Source organism: Otolemur garnettii, unplaced genomic scaffold (genome assembly GCF_000181295.1).
Source record: "Otolemur garnettii isolate 467f Iridium unplaced genomic scaffold, OtoGar3 scaffold00071, whole genome shotgun sequence".
In the NCBI taxonomy this organism is placed as follows: domain Eukaryota; kingdom Metazoa; phylum Chordata; class Mammalia; order Primates; family Galagidae; genus Otolemur; species Otolemur garnettii.
Window position 1 is genome coordinate 2,046,809 of NW_003852466.1, and position 10,227 is coordinate 2,057,035.

Below are 10,227 nucleotides of genomic sequence, written 5' to 3' on the forward strand. Positions count from 1 at the left end.
ATCAAAGTGAGTTCAAGTTTCATCTAGAGCTGGAATCAAAGTGAGTTCAAGTTTCATCTAGAGCTGGAATCAAAGTGAGTTCAAGTTTCATCTAGCCACTTAATTCCTCTGGGATCTTGGTTAAGGTGTTTAGTCTCCATGGCACTGAAGTTCTTCACCTCTTAAGTGGGTTTGGCACAGGACTTAAATGTGATTCTAACCCCCCGCCCCCCCCCCGACACTTTTATTAAGCATCTAGTTGTGTGGCTCACAACTCTGGGGCCATGGTTCATGTAATGGTCCCTGAAGATTTGTATGTTTACTACGACAGGGTTTTTTTTTTTTTTTCCTGACAGGAAATCAGGAAGGCACACCTCTTTACAGTTCACACAAAGGCACCCTTTAGGCTGGCAAAGGCTGGGTCCATGGCTGTGACAGAAATTACAATCTAATGGGAAAAATCTAATGGCATTAAACATAGAAACTCAAACAAATCTCTCCAGTTGACAGTTGTGTTTCATCTGGAAAGAGCATCTGTGAGATCCAGGACAGAGGAGAAGCATTCTGTATGGAAGGCAGAGCTCTGCACCTCAGCAGCAGGGATAGTCTTAAGGTAAGTCCGCAAGTCCCTTCACATTCCTCCCCTTAAAATCCAGGAGCCCCACTTCCTCCCTGTGAGTACGACCCACTTCTAATGACCTGACTGTGATGGAGGTGGGTAATTCAGGACACAGGACTGTCCAGTGTAGTGGCTTCCTCCATGCTCTCTTGCTGGTCCACTCCCCCTGGCAGAAACCAGGTACCATGTTTTAAGAACTCCCACGGAACCCTAGGGAGAGGCCCATGTTGTAAAAAACTGGAGCCTCTTGCTGACACCAGGAAAGCAACCTTGGAAGTGGGTCCTCCAGCTCTAGTCAAGCCCTGGCTGCTATCTTGTCTGCAGCCTCATGAAACCTCCTGGGCCAGAACCACGTGGCTAAGCTATCCTAGGATTCCTGATCCACAGAAACTGAGTGTTTAATGTTTTGAGTGGCTGAAGTCAGAGACAGTTTATTACACAATATATCACTAATGCAGTGGTACAAGGTTCCCAATGGATACTTCCCTTTGGATGAGGGGGAGGGGCCTGGGCTGGGTGATCTACCTGAGAGGTAGATGGCAAATTCCCTGTATTAAGAAGTTAGGATTTATCTTACTAATCTCCTGTTCAACCCAGGAGATACTTTTACACAGTAGAGCAACGTGATCAGAATTGACTATGTTATCTTTGGCAGGGATAGGGGAGAGGCTGGTCAGGTTCCTAACTTCCATAAACAACAGTACAACAGGAAAGAGATGGTGAGAGCCTGAATAAAGGCAATGGTAGAGGGTGGACTGTGGTGGTTTTCATAAATAAATAGCTATTTTCCAGGGCCATCTAGTGCACTCATGGTTCAGTGAGATTTGTATAGGAAGAAAAAGTGTGAACATGTGACACCCTATCTTCTTACACACATGTGCACTCACCCACACATGATACTTCCACTAGCTAGAGTAAGCTCTTCACAAGAACCATCTCTCAAGATTTAATATTAAGCATATGAAATGTCCTTTATAGAAACTATAATTCAAGAACAAAAAGTATCGAGTTCCCATCTTCCATTGGAACCAAGAGTCCTCCATTTGTCCACTGTACAGATAAGGCTACAGAGGATTAGAGTGAATTATTGTGTGATGATTTACAGTCTTGCTGAACACAGATCACAGATAGTATTGAAATACTGGAAGATTCAAACATAATCTGTGATAAAAATGGCAAAATCAGTGATATTAGCTGAGAAGTGCTTATCTCCGCCCCAAATGGCTTTCTTAGAAAAATAACATCTATTTTCAGTATTTCAGTAGCACCAGAAAAAGGTAGCTATGTCAATGCTAAGGCATGTATGTTTTAAAATGCCACATTTCTACAAAATTGTGAGGAAATAAAACTTTACATTTTTTAAAATAAAATTTTTCTTTTTTACAATAAGAACTCATTTTTATTCTACTATCTTGAATGCATTACATCATCACTACTCACAGCTGCATTCCAAAGTGTTTCTTCTGGGAAGTAGGGTCCTAGTTCAACTAATATGAAAAAGTACCAGGAAGAATTCAAAACTAGGAAAGAGTCAAGGAAACAAATTTGCTTTTATAAACAGTAATAGTTGAGACGCTATCGTATCATCTGTTTCTGAAAATTACTTTTTTAAAATAATGCTTTCTTTTATATTTGCATATTATAAAAAACTTTGGAAGAAACATTCATCTTCAAATAACTTGACTGAATACTCATTGAACACTTAATGTCCAAGTTCGTAGGAGACAGGACATGTCCACTAAGAGGAATGCCATTTCTCTTAAGATACATGTGAAAACACAAGTTCCTCAAGGGAGAGATTGTATTGTTGATCAGGCCAGGCCAGTCCCTACAACTGATGCCTATAAAAGAGAGTCACTCACCAAGTGGCATGATGATGAGGGATGTAGGGGTGGGCCAGTGTATGGACACCTGCTGGGGCATTGATGCTGGGCTGAAATAAACCCAAGGCTACTCATTTGAAAGGCATGCCTCCACAGTAAGAACTCATAAATATTTACCACCAAAAGTGTTGTGGAAGATGTGAAAAATACCAATGTTTAAGACAAGACAAAAATAACAGAAGTGTGAAATAAGTAAACAAACAGCAGTGTATTTTAGGAAACCTGATGTAACTTTTATAGCAGAAGTACACTGCTGTAGCTATGATTAAGAATACTACTGTTCAGAATAATTGGGAAATGGTGAAAATAACTTAATGAAATAACGTCTCTTCAGGACTATGAAAAATCTGCTTCTCACTTACACTCTAGAGTTAAACTTTTGTGGAGGGAGGACAGGGAAGGAAGGACAAAGAGAAACCACCACCATTAGTGCCTGCACCAGAGTGATTTATTAGCATAACTTCTGCTTTTGTTTTCTTAGATTCGTAACAACTGAAGTATGTACAAAGTCTTACAGCATTTACACCGTAAAAAGTTTCCTATTAGCTGATGGAGTCTAAGGTAGTGCTGCTGGGAATTTCAGGGTATGGCAACCAGGCAGACCAACTGCAGGCCTGTGCCCCTATGGCCACACCATGCCATCAGATGGTTAACAGCTGATCCAACCTTCTGGAAGACAGGTTATGGGGAAGGGGGAACAGTTGATAGGCAGCACTAGAAACCAGGGGGTGGAAAAGCTACATAGTGTCACGCTTCTACAGTTTCTTAGAGTTGTTAAGAAAGACCCACAGCCTGAGAGAATGACATATTCAAGACAACAGAATCACGCTGCTCAGATAGGTTCACGTTCCCTCTGGAACGGGAGGCCTTACTGATATGGCTGGTATTTCCGATTTTTGCTCGTGTCTTCAGATAGCTCAAACCTGCACAAGGCCTACCCTCTTCCCCAAATAGAACAACAACGAGAGGGAGAGACAAAGAGCATGAAATTAGTAGTTCTTGACTCAGGAAACAAACAAAACAAAACAAACCCACAACTTTTTTCTTATAAGGTATTCAGTATCTGTTTTAGGGTGGCCATTCTTGTTAACAGGTTAATGCTAGAAATTTCTGAATTATCCCAAATCAGAACATCAACCCCTCCCCCCAAAACACCCAACTTCCTAGATTTAACCATCCTTCATTGTTATCTGGTCTTCTCTTCTGAGGATATCACACAGAACTGCCATTATTTACACACTGACTTGGACACAAAACGTTGCACTGTTACCCAACGATTGCTTCAGTAAGGGGCAAGAGAATTTCAACATGTAAACAATAAACGTCAGGCTCACTACTTTATTCCACAGAAAACCCAGCCTGGTTCTGTGCTGTTCCGTCAGTTGCTCTCTGTTTTGGTAGCAGATCCCGTTTATTCTCCCACTGTTACGGTTTCACAGGTCGGCAAAGTGGCTTTTTATTTCAAAAAGATTCTGCTCTCAACTTAAAAGCCAGTTGATAAAACTTTTAATTAAGACACAATAGCGCGGGATATAAAAACAAGAATCACATAAATATTTAAGGTGTATATACCGTTTTTGTGTAAACAGTTTTGCTTAAAGGCAAGCCCAAATTAGATTCTGGCTGTTAACTTTTGGCAGATGACGCGTATTCACAGCCAGGATCTGCAGCGATGGTGACGCGGAAGCCAGGTCAGTCCCCAGGTTGACAGGCATGCAACTCGAAAACATTGCACAACGAGCAACACAAAGAGTGAGAAGCTCACAACACCTCAAGGAGACCTCACAACCCTCACAACTGCGTATGCACAGACAGGAGACCCACCCCCTCTTCTCTCCACCACCGTGTCTCTTACACGTGGGAGACCTTCTGTGACTCTTTAGCTTGTTTGATGCTATATAACCACTTGATGATTCTAGCATTTCTTTCGATGGCGGAAATGCCATATGGCACCCGGTCATTGGCACTGTCATCATTTCTAAGGTCACTGTTACTGTCCTGAGACTGTTCACAGTCTGAGCTGATCATGCTTGCGCTGCGGAAGTTGAGCGAGATGATGTCGGAATTAGCCCTTGCAAAGTTTTCCATCCCCAGGTTTTCCAGCTCTTCCGGGTCCAGTCCGCAGTAGTTGAAGAACCTCTCCACGTCTGCGTCCACTCGGAAATACCTGTCACTCAAGTCTGATTTGGACCGCTGGAGGGAGGGCCTCCGGCTGACTCCACAGGCGGGTTCCAGCGGCTCGGCCTCGGGGGACTTCGTGGTGGTGAGGGCTGCGATTTTGGGCTTGGGCGGCAGGGGCGGGGCGGAGCTACTGCAGGGGATGGCCTTGAGGGGCTTCACGCTGGTCACTTTGCGGATGTCCGAGGAGCTGTGCGACACGTGGAGGAAGGACTCGGCCGACGGCTCCAGCAGCCGCCTGCCCACGTGGGAGCCGCTCTCCTGGGGGCTGCCGCGGCCCTGCGTGGGGTAGACCTTGAGCGACTCGGCGAACGAGTGCCGGTGCAGGTCAGGCCCGTCGGGCCTGGGCGGCGGCCAGTTTCGGGGGCCGTGCTTGTGGCCCGAGCCCGCGCTGGAGCCCTCGGAGCTGTTGAGGATGTTCTTGAGGATCTCCAGCTTGAGCGTCTCCCTCTGCACGCCGCCCTCGGGCTTGGCGTGGTTGCCGAACACCCGGAGGGTGGGGCTGCCCAGCGCGCGCTTGGCGGCCGGGCACACGGGCGGCTTGGCCAGCACGGCCGGCTTCACGGGTTCCTGCTTGGCGTTGATCACCTCCTGGCTCTTCACGTACTTGGCCTTGTCGGCCTCCAGCCGCTCCACCGCGCTCAGCCTCTTGGGGTTGGGCTCGGCCTGCCGGCGGAAGTAGTCGGGCCCCTTGGTCAGGATGCGCAGCGGCACGGCCGAGGTGAACGTGCCCGCGGGGCTGACCGGCTTCACCATGCCGCCCGTCTGCAGGCTCTCCGTGGGCATGGCGGGCGGTCTCTCCCCGGCGGCCGTGGTGGCTGCTCTGCTGGGCGCCTGCGGACGGCCTCGAGAGACACATGTACCCGGAGCGGGGCCGGAGGCGGGTAAGGGTCGCGGGGTCAGCAGCAGCGGCGGCGCCTCATCTCGCAGCTCATTAACCGCCACGGGGCGCCGATGCACTTTCCTCCCCCTTTCCGGGCCGCCCCTGCACAGAAAGGCCACACGCCGCAAGTTCTTTAATCTGCTTCGCTGCCTCCTTTCTCCTCCCTATAGGACGTGGGAGTCTCCTCCTGGTCTTTGTGCTCAACTGCAGGCAGGGCTGAAAGAGAGAACAGCCAACCGCGGGTTAGGGGGGCGGTGACATCACGGCTCCGGCAACAGCGGCGCCCGCCGCGCCCACCCCGCACCCCCATCCGGCACCCCCGCACCCCGCGCGCCCGCCCCGCACCCTGTGACCCCGTCGCCCGCCCCAGACCCTGTGCCCGCCCTGCCCCGCCGCCCCCGGGTCGCTGCTCCGCGCCCCGCCGCCCTGCAGCGCTCCCCTCCGTTGGGCACCCCCCTAACCCCGCCCCCGGCCCGCGGCCACGCCGGCGCGGAGCGTGGGACACCGAGCGGGCTGAGGTTTCCCACCCGCGAACTCTCCAGCTGCCTCCCATTGGTGAGATCTGCCTCCCGAACACGCCCTCAGCGTTAACTCAGATCAAACCCCAGGAAACTCAACGTAGAAATGAGGGTCTTGCCCAGCCGAGCTGGCTCCCCAGCTCGTTCAGTGTGGCCAGTTCCTAAGAATTCCGTTATGTGCCTCTATCTGCAATGTCCTGAATTATAATGTTTCTTTTACCGTAAAGCAAAACTTCTGACCCTTGCTCCCAATCTCTAAGAGGTATTGGGGAGAGTCACTTCTTTAACGCCTTAAACCTGAAAAGATGGGCAAAAAATGGGATTGACAACAAAGCTTCTAAAAAGTTACAAAAGAAAAGGTCAGTATGTTTCGCTTATCATACTTTGGCCAACAGACGTATTTAAACACACTTTCTCTTGAAAATGAAGAATGTATGAAGTTCATCCACTAAACACAAGTTTATTTTTAATAGTTAAAAAAACTAGAATTGCTTTTAGACTACCCCGCAAAATAGATAATTATACTATTCAGGAGTCCTCAAACTATGGTCTGCGGGCCACATGCGGCCTCCTAGGACATTTATTCCCCCCGCCGGGTGTTTTTGCCACTGCTGCCGCCTGTCCTGCTTAGCAGCCAACTGGTCCTGGGGCCCCGGGCCTTAGTCCGACCCTCCCACGGTCTGAGGGACAGTGAACTGGCCCCCTGTTTAAAAAGTCTGAGGACCCCTAAATGCTCCATAATTTTCCACACTTAATCAGCAGATAAGTCAAAAGTTTTGTTGTGGTAAATATATTCCCAAATCCCCTCATGATGCTGTGAATAAAATCTTAAAATGTCAATTATACTTAAAATTATGTTACAGGAAACTTGAGTACGAATTAAATTTTCATGGGGCTTATACTCAACTTTCTGCCCAACTTGACTACCAAAGTAACCACACCCTCCCCACTATAATTAGACATTTATCAATACTCCCAACATAATTCTACAAGCAGTCTGGAGATTTCACGTGCCACATAATGTAACATTTACCCCTGGGGCCCTTGGAAACAACTCCCCTTGCCAGTTACTCCAGGCAAAGGACATTTACAAATGCACACCATTCCAAAGCTACTGGTAAATGCCCTTATCAGCATCTTGCTATAGCTAGGAATGTTAAGAGAGTAATGTATTCAAACTAATATGTCCTGTAACTAATTTACAAAATAAAGTGAGATCATCTGCTCTCATGGTAAGAAAATGAAGACAGGAGAATAAAGGCTGATACTTCCTCTTTATAATCCTCTGAAGCTCTTCACGTCTAAAAATACCTGCACAACCCATCAGCATATATTGTTAGAGACAATTGTAGTAATCTGCAAAAGGATTTGCTCTAATGAAAATATTTTCTATGCAAAATGTGAAAAAGCCCAAGGCAATTCATACGTAATTTTCTTTAATTGTGCGGTTCTATTTTGATACTTTACTTAAAAAAAAAAAAACAAACTACCTCCTTCCATGAAGATGAAATTAAAGTGATGAAACTGAACATATTTTGAATAAAATGCCCAAAGGGCATCCTGATGCCTCTGTCTGCAGAGCTCCTAGATCTGGTCATGCTCCACGTCTCACCTCCTTTGGAATTTTTTTAACTTGCATTGGGAAATGCAAGTTAAAAACCCTCAATTGCATTCCCACACGGGAGCAGGTAGCACAGCCTGAGCTTGGATGCAACTCTACGGATCACATCCAGGGCTCTGGGGTTAGGGCTGACTCCAGGATAGGTCATGCTTCTCCTGAGCATGACATCATGTCTCCACTGATAACCTCTAGTGCTTCCAAACTGCTAGAAGTTTCAAGGGCCGAAGTGGAAAGCACCTAGTGTGTGGTGGGAGACAGGTTGTGTCCTTCATCCTGGGGCATGAGTTGGTTGGATGAAATTTTTATAATCCCTTTCCACTATTTCCAGTTTCAAAACGGCATACCGGAATACTAGTGAATGACAGAACTTGTGTATGTTCCAGCACTGTTCTTAGGACAATGCATGCTTTTTAAAACAATTTCAAAATATTAAGGGGGTACAAGTGTTTTAGGTTACATGAATGCTGTTGTAATACTTGAGTCTCGGCTACAGGGGGGACTGCCACCCAACAGTGTTCACTGTACACATTAGCTAGGGTTCTGCCTGTCCTCTTCTTCTCCATCCTACTGATTTCCACTCAGTTTTACTTCCTTCTGTGTATATGTGGGAAAAACTCTTTTAAACACTGGGCTAGGTAAAAGAGTTTACCTTTTACCTTCTACCTAGCCGAGCGTTTAAAAGAGTTTATGACTATGATCCCAATGACAATCATGGAACAACAAAAATCATATATGGGATATGGTTAAACTAAAAAGTTTCTGCACAGCTAAGGAAACAATCAACAGAGCAAATAATTTACAGAACAGGAGAAAATATTCACAAGCTACATATCTGATAAAGGGCTAACATCCAGAATTCACAAAGAACTCAAGCACATTAGCAAGAAGAAAAATGAACAACCTCATTAAAAAATGGGCAAAAGACCTGTCCTGAAGCTCCTCAAAAAAAGACACAAATGGCCAATATATGAAAAAAAGTACAATGTCATTAATAGAGGGAAATGCAAGTTAAAACCACAATGAGATGAAAAAGTCCAAAAGCAACAGGACAAGCTCTGTGAATGAGGAACTGCAGTTTTCCTGTGACACCCCCCGGCATTAAAGCTCATACGGATCTGAGCTTCTCTTCTAACCATCTTTTCTCTTCTAGTTCCATCATACCAGGACCAGAACCCTAAGCTGGCTGTCCTCACTGGCTGTGGCCTTCCTGCATGCCCGCCTGTCTGTTAAGGTGGGTACGGTTTGCAACACTAAATACAAATCCTTACTCTCAACTCAAGGTTAAGGCATGCCAGTCTTTGAGGAGCACCTTGTCTTCTTTGCCACACTGTTTATCCTTGAGGCAGGACAGCTTGTCCAGCACTTGAACAAGCAATTTCTAATCTTTAATTAAAGACAGTATGAAAGCTTATGTCAGAAATAGCAATTATTTCTAACTTTCTCATACTTCATTTCCTTTTTGTTTCTATACCTTTGCCCTCATTCTCTGCCCTTCCCAGTTTCCCTAATAATTTTCAACCTAGTGACAGTCTTTTAAGATGACCATGGTTAGAGTTCATAGTTTTGACAGGAACTCTGGGAAACAAACAAACAAATAAACATCATCTTATTGGAAAACTCAAAAGCAACAGAAAAAGCTGTAGAAACTGGGCACTCTAGGACAACAAGGCAGACTCAAAGTTTACTATCTCTTTTAGCCAACAAAACTAAACCTACTTCAAAACAATGAAGGTGGCTTAGGCTGCTCTTTCTCATGATCCTTAAGCCTGTGCCTTTTTTATTTTTGATGTGCAAACAAAAGAACAGACGGGTAGAGTTCTAGAGAAACGCTCTGCCTCTGCAGGGCAGGCCAGGTACCTCCAACCATGGTAAAAGAGATACCTGGTAACTACAGCTCAGCGTTGTAAAAGGAAAAGTCTAAGACAGTCTATTCAGGTGAACACTGGGGCACATGGCACTCTACTGGCTGTGGCCTTGCTGCTGATGAACTGGACACTGCCCTCCAGTTAGGCTGGGCACTGATGTGATAGTCAGGCCAACAGCTGGGCTGGGAGGGGCTCTGTGTTGTTTCAGAAAGGGAAGGAAAATTAGATCTCTGCTTTGTAAAGTTTTATGAACTAAAGTAATTATACAATCTGTCGGACCTTTGACTTAAGGCTCAGGAGGGGAACACTGCTATTCACAAACCATTCTGGCTACCTCCTTTAACATCCATTTGAAAATTTCATGAGGGGATTAAAAAGGATTGTGAAAAAGAAACTTGGTTATAAAATGGCCTGCTCGCATCGGGCAGGAGTGAACTCAAAAGGACCCTGGACTGGGGGTGACTGTGGGATAGAGGAATGGGGTTGGGGCTGGCAGAGGTCACTCATTATTTGTGTGTGAGGCCTGTTTGGGGAGGAGCCTCTGTGTTTGGGGAGGAGCCTCTTGTGTTTGGGGAGGAGCCTCTTGTGTTTGGGGAGGAGCCTGTGTTTGGGGAGGAGCCTCTTGTTTGGGGAGGAGCCTCTGTGTTTGGGGAGGAGCCTCTGTGGGGAGGAGCCTCTTGT

General features: G+C 46.3%; 1 protein-coding gene across 1 annotated transcript; it reads right to left on the reverse strand.

Annotated features, from left to right (window-relative positions):
- Positions 1–2,911: 2,911 nt before the first annotated feature.
- FAM110B (family with sequence similarity 110 member B) lies at positions 2,912–5,761 on the reverse strand. The gene has a single exon (XM_003793675.2). It carries the CDS (start codon positions 5,443–5,445, stop codon positions 4,333–4,335), a length of 1,113 nt encoding a protein of 370 aa, XP_003793723.1. The 5' UTR covers positions 5,446–5,761; the 3' UTR covers positions 2,912–4,332.
- Between the last annotated feature and the right edge of the window lie 4,466 nt (positions 5,762–10,227).